This window comes from Chinchilla lanigera, unplaced genomic scaffold (assembly GCF_000276665.1).
Source record: "Chinchilla lanigera isolate Chin_1 unplaced genomic scaffold, ChiLan1.0 scaffold00037, whole genome shotgun sequence".
NCBI classification, from domain to species: domain Eukaryota; kingdom Metazoa; phylum Chordata; class Mammalia; order Rodentia; family Chinchillidae; genus Chinchilla; species Chinchilla lanigera.
Window position 1 is genome coordinate 14,385,426 of NW_004955438.1, and position 14,372 is coordinate 14,399,797.

At 41.2% G+C, this 14,372-nt stretch overlaps 1 protein-coding gene across 1 annotated transcript in view; it reads right to left on the bottom strand.

Annotated features, from left to right (window-relative positions):
• Positions 1 to 8,597, bottom strand: part of Trip11 (thyroid hormone receptor interactor 11) — a 66,623-nt gene extending 58,026 nt beyond the window's left edge. Inside the window, exons 1-2 of the mRNA XM_013517219.1 lie at positions 7,235 to 8,597; positions 2,620 to 2,678 (exon numbers count right to left, since the gene is read on the bottom strand). Of these exons, the coding sequence (XP_013372673.1) occupies positions 2,620 to 2,678; positions 7,235 to 7,373 (198 nt within the window). The 5' untranslated portion in view covers positions 7,374 to 8,597. The remainder of the gene's footprint in view (positions 1 to 2,619; positions 2,679 to 7,234) is intronic.
• Between the last annotated feature and the right edge of the window lie 5,775 nt (positions 8,598 to 14,372).

Sequence of the window (14,372 nt, forward strand, 5' to 3'; positions counted from 1 at the left end):
CTCATCAGCTCTTATCTTTATATTCCAGTAAGTTATTTTGCTCTCACTGTTTTAACAGAAAAGACAACAACATGAAAATCCTTGCATACCTTGTTTGATTGGAGAATTTTAATGTTTTTCATTTATCATTGTAAAACCAAGGACAATTTTATAACTTTTTTGTACGTAGCTGTTACATGTAGGGCAATCTGTCTTTAAGTAGGAGTAAATTACTCTTTAAAAAAAAGGAATCTTAGGTAGTTTTCCCTTTAAGTCAAGTGTCTTGTTGTTTAAATAAACTTCTTGTTTTAAAAAAAAAAAAAAAAAAAAAATTGAGATCAATTGGACAGAAGATTCCTACCTCCCATCTCAAATGCAACACAAAGGACAGACATTCTGAGTAGGTTAAGGTTATTTTCCTGAGGGCACACAGGAGAATTCACCTAAATTAATGCCACCACACACACTTGGCTGTTCAGCTTTTCTGGGTGGCTCTGAACCAACGAGTACTTTCTCAAGGATTTCCTACCTCAGTCTTACAGAGAGAAACTATCAAGTTCATCTGTCCCTAGTGCACCTACCGATCTTATTAGGTAATTACTGCCAAGGTCTCTAAGCGCCACCAAATGGCTTTCTTCTAATGTAGAAGGCTAGTAAGTTCCTCCTGAGAGGTCCCTCCACTGTCAAATTCCAGTCTCCCATAATATTCTAGACCAAAGTCTAACAACACTGTCTGTGAGATTTTCTTATATAGAGAGGAGAGTATGCTTACCACAGTCCTCGAAGAGTGCTATCATTAAGTGTTCTCTCACTCCTTTTATCCCAAGGCTAGGCAGATGAGTTTCACTGGTCCTTTACAGCACCTCCCACTCAGAAATGCTTTCAGTTTCCTCATGACTTTCCTTTGAATACTTTCCAAGCTTTCTTCAGTTCTTTTAAGCAATACGTTTTAGTCAATATGCCTAAAACTACTCACAATTAGACACTAGTATTGAATAAAATGGTAAAAACTACTTCGTTATTCCTATATTTGCTATTCTTATACTTTTAACTTCTTTGTACCCACATGTTACTTTTTATAGTAGGAAATTTAAAAGTATATTAAACACTTCCATGCTTCATACATACAGTACTTAATATCCTTCATATAAACTTCATACAGTAAATAAATATATTGCAATTTAGCACATTGTAGGAACATAGTAAATCCTTCCTAATGATAAATTTTTGCCACTATTACACCTACATTTGGCAGTCTTCCTACTTCCAATATGTAGAAATAGAGATGTAAATATAAAAAAAAATAGTAAACTATAATGACATGTAAATATATTTTTCATCTAAGGAAGACTTCTAAAAGCTAAAACAAAACAAACCAAAAAAACCAGATAAATAGGAAAAGATGAAAATGGTAAGTGGTACATTATAAAGACAGGACTAAGCAGTGCATGGTAGCACACACTATAATCCCAGAGTTCAGGAGGCTGAGGCAGAGGATCAAAAGTTCGAAGCCAATTATTAACCAATAACAAATGCTGGCAGGGTTTTGAGGAATAAAGAACTCTTCTCCACTGTTTGTGGGAGCGTAGATTGCAGCAATCCCTATGGAAATTCCTCAGAAAACTAAAACTAGAGGTTTCACTTGACCCAGCTATTCTCCTTCTGGTATCTTCCCCAAGAAGTTAAAAGCATCCTACCACAGTGATATACAGACACTCATGTTTGCAGCACTACAGTTTGTAATAGGCCAAATGCCCATCAACAATGAATAGATAAAGACACGGATTTTTTTTTAATATAATGGAGAACTACACTGCCATAAAGAAGAATAAACTTGAGACATTTCTAGGTAAATGGATGCACCTTGAGACCATACTCTTAAGTGAAATAAATTGGACACACATTTAAATATTGCATTGTTTCCCTGGTGCAATAAACCAAAAGGGTAAATAAGGACCAAGACGTGTAACAGATATTGGGAAACAGGAAGAAAATGTTCAAATAGGAAGGGGAACAAGGGAGGTGGGGAGGAGGAAAGGAAGGAGAGGAAAAGAAAAAAGTAGGAAAAATGAAAACAAAGCTTTTGTAAATGAGGACAATAAAAGGGGGTGAAGGGAGGGGGGAGGGGAACGGAGAAAAAGAAGAAATGAGATATATTATGTACAAGTAAAATTTCCTATGATGAATGTGATCATTATGTGTACCTAAAATGTACCAATAAAATTAATTTTTTTAAAAACTGGGAAAAAAAAAACCCAAAAGTTTAAAGCCTGGCTGTATAATTTAGTAAGGCCTTATCTCAAATTGAAAAACAAAGAAGGTACAAGGATGTAGCTCAGTACAAAGTTTCTGGTTTCAATCCCCATTACCACAAAAAGTTTTTTTCAAAAAAACAAAACTGCCAGGCGTGGTAGCACACGCCTGTAATCTCAGCACTCGGGAGGCTGAGGCAGGAGGATCGGTACAAGTTCGAGGCCAGTCTGGGCTACAAGGTAAGCTCAAGGCCAGCCTGAACTGCATAGCAAGACCCTATCTCAAAAAGACAAAAAAAAAAAAGAGAGAGAAAACTGAAAGTAAGTAACTTTCATGGTTTCAAAGAAAAAAAATCTAACCTTGACAGTTGTCTTTAATTTTCCTTACCTCTGACTTTAAGACTGCATGGATGGCTTCAATTTCCCTTCTTCCAGAATTAGATAAATCTGTCACAAAAGAAACAGCATATATTGACTATGTGATCAACCCTGTATGAATAAGCAGGCTAACAGGTGCTTTTTGGGGTTTTTTTTGGCAGTGCTAGGGCTTAAAACCAGCTTTGTGAGTGCACGGCAAACACTCTACCACCAGGCTATACCTCCCAGGAATAAATAGGCTTTTTTTTTTTTTGGTTTTTTTTTTTCCAGTACCAGGAATCGAACTCACGACCTCGTGCTTGCCAGGTAGGTGTTGTACCACTGAGCTAAATCCCCAGCCCCTAAATAGGCATTTTAAAATGAATACATTTCACTGAATTTAAATAGAATACTAGCTGATAGGGAATTTATGTCCTGTATCTTTACTCTTTAGAGGTGTTAACATTTTTCCTGTAGGAAAGTAGAGATTTCTATAAATTTCAGTTTTAGCTTATGCTGTAATTTTAGATGAAATTTGTTCAGCTGGGGCTCAGGGCCTTATTTTTAACTTCTTCAACACTATCCAATAATGAAGGACCTATAAACAGAGAAGAAAAATAAAATATTTTTGTTCAGAAAAATGAAGAGGACACTTAAAGCAACACAAACAGAATTCACTAAACATGGGGATGAGCTTGATCTGGTTTTATACATTTTCATTTAAAAGTAGTGACAGCCCAGCAGGGCCAAAATAGCAGCACTAATCCTGTCAGGAAATCATCATCCCCAGGGCGCAGGGAGGTGCGGGGGGGCACGGTCCTGCTATTTTAATTTTTATTTTTCATTACTTAAAGCACTTTAACATTATAAAAAATACTTCTCTTAACGAAAGTTTTATTTCAGAAAAATACAAGCAGCACAGTTGTAAATTACAGTGACAAATACTCTTCTTGTTTTGAAAATCATCAGGTAGGGCTGCTTCTGCAACTGTTTGTATGTCTTGCTTGAAACTGAAAGAACTCTAATTGCTACTCAGACGAGGAAAAAGTATAATCTAATCTGTTTAGGAAAGCAGTTGTTAAAAGCAGCAGTTGTTTCAAGAAGGAATTTAAAAGTGCATGTAGGACCTCTCCCCTGTCCTGTCTCACCCAAATATATATCTATATATATTATATAGATATATAACTTTACATAGCTATATGGCCTGAACTTTTTATGTAAAGGGGAAATATTAAGGCAGCAAAGAAATTCTGTCTCAGTGAGGGAAAAAATACCTACCATTTTTTAATGATTGCCATTTGCTAGGCACAGACCTAGACACTTTACATTCACCATTTCATTTAATGCACTTAAACTCACAACTGGCACACTTATCTCCCTATTTTTAAAAGAAAAAGAAATTGTGCTCTTTGAGGCTAATATTTAATAATTTGCTAAAGATCCCACATGTAATGCATGGAAATGGAGTTTCCATCCATGTCTATCTAATTTAAAAGCCCAAGCTCTCAACCTTGACTAAATAAGTAAGTATGGTGTTTGGTAGAATAGCAAACTTCTAATATTATAAGTATGGATGATTTTCAAGTTGTATCAACTGTGCTATTTTGGAATTGTTTTCTTGTATATTACATTGCTGGGACAAAGTAGACATTCTAAATTCTTCTTAAATGAATAAATGAATGCTATTCTATTTTTTAATAATTAATAAAATAGGTATGAAACAAGTCCTATTGTAATACAAAGGGAACAGAATAAAAGCATTAAGCAGCTCAGCAGCACTCTGATCACCCACTCACACAAATTTTATTGAGCATCTACTATGTACCAAGGAAGACATCACACATTGGTAATATAAAGAGCAAGAAATATATGGTCTCCACCCCAGGCTTCAAAGAAAAAGATGAATTATAGCTCATCAGCAACAGCTGTCAGGGAGACAGCCACACACTTCTGTTAGGAACTCAGATCACTGGCTATCTATGCAACTGCACGGCAGTTAAGAGTGGTTGCATCATGTCCCTCACAGGTGAGCAGGGTTGTACAGGAAAATTGTTTCTGGGGAAAAGAAGTTAGGTAAGAAAGAAAGAGAGAAGGAAAGGCTTCCCTGAAGAGGTCTGGGTTATATGGGTCCCAAAATTCCACGTGGCAGGAGCTCTTCAACAGGTGTGTACATGAAGATGTGTAGACATGGCAATTGGTACAGCAACTATAAAAGACAGGGTGAAGCCAGATGGGAGGGTCCTCAGCCTTCCAAAACTAAGAGATTTGGATTTTATCCTGTAAGTAATAGGTCAAGACATTTTTAAGAATATTTGTTTTTAGAAAAGTAACTAGCAGTACAAAAGAAAAATAGACAGGTACAAAAGAGAAACTGTCCCTGGAAGAGATTATAAAGATGTAACGACCACCGGGCGTAGTGGAGTACACCTGTTATCCCAGCACCCAGGAAGCTCAGGCAGGGAAGTAAGTATGAGTTTGAGGCCAGTCCCAACTGCATAATGAGATGTTGTTTCAAAAAATAACAAAAATAGAACAAAAACAAAAAGGAAAAGTAATAAAGAACAATTCCAACATAGGATGAACAAGATTTAGTAACCAACTGGAAACAGAAGAAAAAGAAAGAGAAAACACAAAGATGACAAAGATGTCTAGTTGAGGAAGTTGGGTACTTAGCAAAATCATTAAGATTGACACTATGGAGCCAGGTATGGTGCCATAAGCCTGTAATCCTAGCTATCTGGGAGGCTGAGGCAGGAGGATCACACTTTTAGGCTTACCCTGGGCAACTTGATAATTTAGTGGGACCCTGTCTCAAAAAAAGAGAGACAGAGAGAAAGAAAAGAAAAAAAGAAGTGGGCAGGGATGTAGAGCCTTAGGTTAAATCTGTAAGGCCTTAGGTTAAATCTCCAGTACTGGAAGAACAGAGGAAGAAGGTAGGAGGGAAGAGAAAAAGGGAGAGAAGAAGGGAAGCAGAAGAGAGGGGAAGAGAGGGAGAGAGAGAAAAGGAAAGCGGGGGAGAAGGGGAGAGGGAGAGAGGGAGAGAGGGAAAAAGAGAAAGAGAGATGGGAGCACCACCACTGGTCAGAATAACCGAGTGGGTTCCTCCTCACACCCGCCCGACACACAGGTGGGGGACGCACCGTGTCTGGTTTCAGGTGAGCAGAGAGACAGCTGCTCTCCCCTACCTGGGACACACAGGGAAACTCATCATTTCCCCATAGTGATCAGTCCCCACTGCCTCTGTGGCCTTTCCTGGACACACGAAGAGGGCCTTCCCTTCTCATCCCACACCTGTCCCATCCGATGCACCCCCCCAGGGGATCCCGCCCACTCAGATGAGTCCTGACGGCTCCCCATCTTCCCCCTTCCAAAATGACACCACACTAGAATTCTAAATGGTGCACTTTCAGACAAACCATTTTTCTCTACTTCCAACAAATAAACATGAAGACTCAAGTGGCGCCTCACACTGTATCACTCAGAAAGCTGAGGCAGGAGGACAGCACATTTGTGGCCAGCCTGTGCTATAGAGTGAGTCCCAGACAGGCCTGGACTACAAAGATTTAAAAAAAAAAAAAAAGACAACACATCATGATAAAAAGGGAGAAGGGGACCCTAGGGGTGTAGCTTAGTGGTAGAATGAATGCTTAGCATGCCTGAGGCCCTGGTTCAATCCCCAGCACCCCCATCCCAACCACTGATTATCACAGAACTCTAGGTCAAAATTCAACAGTAAAACAAAAGGACTCCAAAAATGAGTGAGTATGCCAGGAGTGGTGGCCCTCACCTGCAGTCCTAGCGGTCTGAGAGGATGAGGCAGGACGACTTCAAGTGACCCTAACCTGGGCAACTAAGCAAATCCTGTCTAAAAGTTAAAAAAAAAAAAAAAAAAATTGAAAAGGCAAGGGATGCAGTTCAGTGTGGAGGTCTTAGGTTCAATTCCCCAACACCGCCAGAACAACAACAAAAAGTGAAGGTTGCTAAGCATACTCAAAGTACATTATCTTCCCTATTCTACTGTCAAAAGATGGGAGAAATGTGCAGTTATACATAAATACGTATTTTCAGCTGGAAAGTTTCGATGTGTCATCACAAGGTGCAAAGCTATAAAATAATTGAATAAAAAATCATAGCTACGTTTCACTAATAAGCAAAATACTCAAGATAGGAGGGGCAAGAGTCACCAAATCTGTTAATTATGCATTATTTCAATTATTACAAAAAAAGAAGCAAAACAGTAACTATTTGTCTTGATTGTCTTAACTCTGTCAAAGTAGAAGAAAAGGATCAAAACTCAGATCTTCCTCCAAGCTGAGGGCAAAACCAAGGGTGGAGATGGACGGATCAAGCAAAAGGAAACTCTACTCAACAATTTCAATCTACTTTGAGATAAACTGTCTTCAAAGCGAGGAAGCAGAATTCTTCCCCAGGACCCCAGTGGTTTTTCATCACAGAAAAGTGGTCGAGGCGGCAAAAGGAGGAGGATAAAGAAAAAGAGCAAAGTGAGTCCTGGGTCAGCTGGTGTGTCCTGGGGGAAGGGAATGGGAACCAAATGGGCGTCCCCAGGATCCCGGGAACCACACACGCGCGCGCGGACACACACACGCGCACACACACGCACACGCACGCACACCGCCAGCTGTTACCTTCCACTTCCTCGGTGCCCTCCATCAGCATATCCTTGGTGAAGCTTGAAATCTGGCCAGTGAGGGAAGCCAGGCTGCCCCCCACTTGACCCAGCGACTGGCCCAAGCCGGAGCCTAAGCCCCCGAGCCATGACGACATCGCGGCGGGTTTTAACAGCCCAGTAGGCTGGAAGGAAGCCAGCCGATCCCGCCGACTGTCCTCCGCCGCTGCGGAACGAGCCCGGATCACCACAAGCCGGTCTACCAGAAACGCTGAGGCCCGCCCCGGAGCTTTACCAGGGTCTCGCCTCTAGTGATACAATCACAGCGGCTGAGCCTCCGCTCATTCTCACGACTTCCCGCCCTCCCGCGGCTGGCTGCTTCTCCCGAGGCTTTAGCGACTTTCCCCCGTCCCGAGGGCTGTCCCTGCCAATTCGACGCTCGCCGCCATGACACCAGCGTTCAGAGCAGTAGCAGATCATAGAGAGGAGCCGCAGCGGGGTAGAAGTGCCCTGCGAAGCGGTCGGACCTGTCATTGGCGCAAAGGAGGTTGGGATCGCGGAGGACTGAGTGCGGCTGACCGCCTCCTCCACGAAACCAGCTGAACTTGGCGGTGGGACTTGTACCCGGAAGAACCCCTGGCCCAGCGGCGACCCTGGGTGACAGACGCCTGAAGCCGGGGTGCCCGGGGAACCCTGCGGACCGTCACTGCGTTGTTGAAACTGAGCGTTTTAATCTGGACTGTGAGGGCAGCTTTGCAACGAGACTTGGCCGGATGGTTTCATCGCGCAGAAAGGGACCTCAAAGAACCTGCATTGTTGTATTAATTTCTCTGCGGGGCTGCGCTTGCCAGGCGCCTACAGCAGTAGGAACTGAAACTACAAAGCTATATAAAGGACGGATTGCAGGTTTAAGTGTCTGGGCAGGAAACACAATGTTCATGATTACCTTCCGGTGATTTTTCAAATCTGAATTGAAACTTTGCCTATTTTAACTCACCGACTATGAGCTTTATTCCTGAATCAGACGTGCCCTTGAAATTATAAACCAATATGACTATTAAAGGCCAACAGGTTGATTTAATACAGAACTTCTGTTCTGATGTAAACATTCCTATTAGCTGGGCGTGGTGGCGCAGACCTCCTGTACTGCTAGCATTCGTGGAGGCTGAGGTAGGAAGCCTGGGCAATTTAGGAAAACCTTAAAACCATAAAAATTGAAAGCTTTAAAACAAGCAACAACAAGAAATCCACTCCTATCATGGCAGTGGCAGTAGCTGTGCCGGTGCTTAAACCCCCCTCATCCTACCCACGGGCTACCAGAATGTCCTACTTGTCTGCGGTCTCTCTTAAAGGAAGAAAGGTTGTCATAGGTCACGTGAGTTTCAAGCAGTGGTCCGTGGACACCCAGCACCTCCCCAAGGAGACTGCCACGTTTTCGTTTTGAAAAAGATCCGATAGGGCTGCTTAGCACTGATATGCTGACTTCTCTCTCTTTGGATTTTATTCACAGGATAGGCTATTGCAGATTGCCCTGTTAGTGAACCCAACACTGGGAATGCCTTCCAATATTTAGAATCTCATGCCACCAAGCAGTAATAGTTCTCCCTAAAATCCGAGTGGTTTTAAAACAAAATTTGCAAGCTGGCCGTGGTGGTACTCACCTATAATCCCAACACTTGGGAAGCTGAGGCAGGTGGATCAGCATGAGTTCGAGGCCAGCTTGGGCTACCTAGTGAGTTCAAGGACAACCTGAACTACATGGTAAGACCCTGTCTCAAAAAAAAAAAAAGTTACATCTCATTTTGGAAGTGCTTATTAAATGCTTTCTGTGAGTTTATGCAAAAGACATTATAACCCAAGAGCTAGTTGTACAGGCTTTGGAGGCTGCCTGGGTCTGTCACTTATTAGCTGTGTAGATATTCAGAAGATATTTTGTAGAATATCTTGTAGATATTTTGTAGAATATTGTGTAGAAATTCAGTAGATATTTTTACCTCTGTGTTCATCTGTGATTTATAAAAACGGAGAATGATAATAATGATACTTACTGTGGCTTAGTCAATATTTCTAAGAGCTTGGATCAGTGCCCAGAATATAATGATTTCTATTTAAGTGTTTTTGAAGTTTTTAAAATGTGCCATACAAATAATCAGCAAATTATTAATGTGTCTGCTATTACTCTGGGCAGTGGGAGCACAACAGGAGGGGAAAAAAACCACTATAACGTCCTTGGTTTCATGAAGCTTAAATCCTACTGGGAAGCCACAGATAATAAAATGTAATAAATGTTAGGTGGAGATGACTACTGTGTGGGATGGAGAATAAAACAGGGTAAGGATGCTATGGGAAGGACATGGGAAGGGAAGATACTTGTAATGTTGTACACTCAGAGGGTAATCAGAGAAGACCTCACTGATAAGGGAATCTTATCAGAGACTTGAAAGAAATAAAAAGAGTGAGAGATACAGGTAGGGGAAAGAGCAGTCCAGGTGGAAAGAAACAGCCGATGCAAACATGCTAGGACAGAACTCTTGTCAAGTTAGAAGATTGCAGGAAACCAATGATGGCTAGAAGAGAATGTGCCAGGGGAAGGCTGTAAGCAATGTGGACCCAGAAGGGAAGGGGGAGCAGATCACAGAAAGCCTGGTAGTTCTGGCTTTTACTCATAGTAGGATAGTGAGTGACACGCATTTAGGACCTAATGGGGTTCCTAAATGGGTAACTGTGAAAGTTTAGCTACTGTGATTGAGCTCAGATTTCCTATAGGTATTCTCTCTCAAGTTTCATTTCCATGCATCCATGTTATGCTGTAAAAATACTGTGATTAATGAGAAAAAACACAAACATATTCATATCATTTATTAATTAGCACAAAAACTATATCTTAAGAAGTCCTTTAAAGGAGTTTTTTTTTTCTTCTGTGAGATGGACGATGCCTCAAGAAACTTAAAGTACCCTGATAAGGGGCTGGGGATTTAGCTCAGTGGCAAAGCGCCTGCCTGGCAAGCGCAAGGTCGTCAGTTCAGTTCCCGGTACCGGAGAAAAACAAAAAAAAAGTACCCTGATAAAAACATGACATGATGTGTACGATGTACTTCAAAATAATGGGGATAAGGTATGCAAAACAAGAATTGTCAGGAATTGGTCATTATTGAAGTTGGATGATGAGTATGTAGGAGTTCATAAAACTAGGCTTTTGCTTTTACATTTTTAGAAATTCATGTAATAAAAAGAAGTTTGATAATGTTTCAGCTAAAGAAACCTTTTCCTTTTCCTGGCAAATAACCCCTCAGCTAATATGGGTATTCATCATCAGTCATTGGGCAACGTGACCAACCCAAGACAATCAAATACATCACATTGGGTAGAGCCCCTGGACCACAATGGCACCACTAGTACCGTTTAGACTTCCCAGTTGAAATTATGTTCTTTGTTGTTGCTTTTTTTTTTTGGTACCAGGAAACAAAATCAGGACCTTGCACTTGCCAGGCAGGTGCTATGCCACTGAGCCATATCCCTAGCCATACCCAGTTGACATTGTGAATCCAGGAAAGCTCTGTGGATAAAAACAGGAAAAAAATAGTCAAGAATACTACCAGCTGCAAGCTGGTTTCTGTCTTTCAAGCCATGGCATCATCAATATTCTTTTTTTGTTGTTGTTTTTGTTTTGTTTTTTGAGACAGGGTCTCGCTGTATAGTTCAGGCTGCCCCTGAACTCACTATGTAGGCCAGGCTGGCCTCGAACTCTCAGCAAGCCTCCTGCCTTAGCCTCCCAAGTGCTGTGATTACAGGCGTGTGTCACCATGCCCAGCTATCAATACTCCTGTAGGGAAAACACTTCTAAGAAAACTATTCCAATGATAGTTTTTATCTATGCAAATGTAAAGCAGATGATCATCTTTGTTTTTTGTTTTTTTTTTTTTCTTTTTTGGTTTTTCTCTGGTACCGGGAACCAAACTCACGACCTTGCGCATGCCAGGCAGGCGCTTTTGCTGCTGAGCTAAATCCCCAGCCCCCAGATGATCATCTTTGGAGTAAACTTTAAAATATTACTTTGATATTTCCCTCTACATTTTGAAGTATTATGCTTATAACTGCCATTTTATCATTAAATTTGGGTATTACTGTCTCCATTGTGAAAAATAAATATTTCATATTCTTATGTTTCTCCGTGCCTCCACTTCCCCTCCTTCTGCACTCTCAATATAGTGATATCATAATTATTGCTAAAATCAGTAACTAGTGTCTATCTTATGTGGTTACCTAAGTCTTGTTCATTGCTCCCTAGCCAAGTAGTGTACTAAGATTATATCTTTAGTTTTCATCTTTTGTTCTTCCTGAAGTTGAGATTCCGCTTTTTAGATTTGCATAATTTTCTGTTACTGCAGAATCACTACAAGCAGTGGTGAAACCTAGTAGCAGAATTGTGAAACATACTCCTACTTCTGTTTTTAAGAAAACATCAAGAATTCTATCAACTGCCTAGAGTTAGTACTTTTTACCCAGAGCTGTGTTTTCCTGCTCTAATCTCTGGTTATTTCTGGCCTTGTTTTTCTTCTGGTAAGCTTGTCAGATCACCTGTGTATCTCTGATGCTCTGAAATTAATAATGATGTGCTTTACTGTGGGTAATTTTTGTTTCATTAATCATGCTAGGTGCTTAGCCTTTTCAAAAGCTGTGTCTCTCAGTTCTACAAATTATTTGAAATATTTTTATTGATGAATGCCTCTTCTCTAAGGAATCTCTTTCTTTCAGGGGCTTTTAATCAAAATCCTGTTCTAGTCCACACCTCATCCTCACTTTCCAGGATACTTGTTGCTTTCATTTCCTGGGTACTGTTGGACATTCTTCTTTTACACTTAAGTCTTAAGGCTGAAACACAGTTGTCTGATACTGGTGAAAAATGCATAAATTTAGCAGGAAGGAAAATAAAGTAAGGGGTGGGAATCTTGCCTAAAATTCTGATCTGAAACATGTTTCACAAAATTTTCAGCCTTAAAATCCAGCCAAAGGCTGAGGATATAGCTCAGCGGCACAGGTGCCTGCCTGGCAAGCTCACGGTCCTGAGTTCAATTCCCAGTACCAAAAAAAAAAAGCTCATAAAATCCAGCCAGTTCTCCTTCTACACTTTTGGTGGGAATGTAAATGAGTAGCCACTATGCAAACAAATGGGGAGGTTCCTTGCTGTACCTGTACCAGCTCCCCACAATTAATATAATCATTATCACTGCAAACATGTAGTAATAAAAATAAAAATAAAAAATACCTAAAAACAGAGTTACCATTTGATCCAGCTATGCCATATCTTGGTATGAGTTCAGTATACCATAGAGATACTCCCATATCTATGCTTATTGTGGCACAATTCACAATAGCAAGACACAGAACCAACCTAGGTGCCCATCAAAGGATGAAAGAAAAAGAAAATGTGGTTCTATAAACATAATGGAGTATTACTCAGCCATTATTTGGAGGAAAATAGATCTAGAGAGCATCACATTGAGTGACATATACTAGAATCAGAAAGTATCACATGTTCTCCCTAATATGTGGAATTTAAGATGACACAAAAGTAAGAGGGAAGCTATCATTAGAAAAGAAGAATAAGAGGGAAGAGGGCTTCAGACAGGTAATGGGGAGATGGAAATGATCAAAATACATGTGTTATGGTTTATGTCTGTGTGTCCCCCCAAAGCCTCCTGCAGCCCTGGGGCAGGCTATTAAGAGTTTGAATATGGGTGTGAGAGCTGCACCCGCCCAGGAGTGGATAGTTTGCATATGTAAGGGACAGGAAAAGAGTGCTTGGGGCATTCCTCCCCCATTCCGCCCTGGTGAGTGCTTGCGGGTTAGCTGTGTGCTGCCGCCCTGAGATGCAGCTCGCTGCAATGTGCCACTCTGCCTTATAATCCTGCCAAGTACAGATTAAAACTTCCACAAACTGTAAGCAAAATAAACCTTTCCGTCCTTAATTTTGGGCATCAGGTATTTTGTCCCAGCAGCGAGAAAAAAGTAACCAAGACAACATGATACGTGTTGAACTCTCCCTCCACCAAAATGTGAGACTGCAGGGAGGGTTGGGAAAGGGGTGTGATAAAAAATGATCAAAGTATGTTACATGTGTGTATGAATCTGCCAGAATGAAGCCCATTAATCTGTATAACAAATACACACTAATGAAAGATGTGAAAAAAATTCCACCAGCACTTCAGGGTGCCTGAAGTGAACACTGGCGTGAATTTGTAGAAAAATAAATAATAGGCATTTAAAGTGTGTGTGTTAAGCTAGGTGTGATGGCACATCTGTGATCTCAGCTACTCAAGCGGCTGAGACAGGAGGATTGCAAGTTCTAGCCTATCCTAGACAACTTCTTTTTCTTTTTTTTTAGGTTTTTTGGGTTTTTTCTGGTACTGGGAATCGAACTCACGGCCTCGCACTTGCCAGGCAGGCGCTGTGCCGATGAGCTAAATCCTCAGCCCCTAGCCTAGACAACTTAATGACCTTGTCTCAAAATAAAACATAAAGAGGGCTAGGGATACATCTCAGTGGTACAGGGCCCCAAGTTTAATCGCCAGTACTGAAAAAAATTTTTTTTCAACTTGGCCTGGGGAATGGCTCAGTGGTAGAATGCAAAGTTCGCAGAGGCAAGGCCCTGGAATCAATGTCCAGCACCAAGAGAACTAGATTGCTTTAGAGTACCAAAATAAGAAATCTTCCAAGACTGTGCTTCCATCTCAATTTCATTTTTTGTTCCCTACCTGCTAAACCTCATTGGCTTTCTGTTTCTCAAGGCAACAAGCTACTCCAACGCCAAGCGCTGTGCCGGCTACTTTGTCTGGATGGAGAGTGGCCCCCCACCTGTGTATGGCGGTCTCATAGCCCTCTTCCAGGCACTCTGTTCCATCACCGTTTAACTCACAGAACAAGCACAGCTATTACCACCATATGAAGTCCAGTTCACTAACGCAAATGTTTCATGTGCTTCGTGGCCAACCAGAATGCAAAGCCTTTATAACATAGTATCCCCATTCTGAATGTACTTTTACTCACGGCTGTTTCTAAGGAACTAGGACCATATATGACACATGCTAAGTGCACCAACTGTTGAATGAACGAGTGACCCAAAAGCTTCCTGTGGGACAGAATAGCCGAGGTCCCTG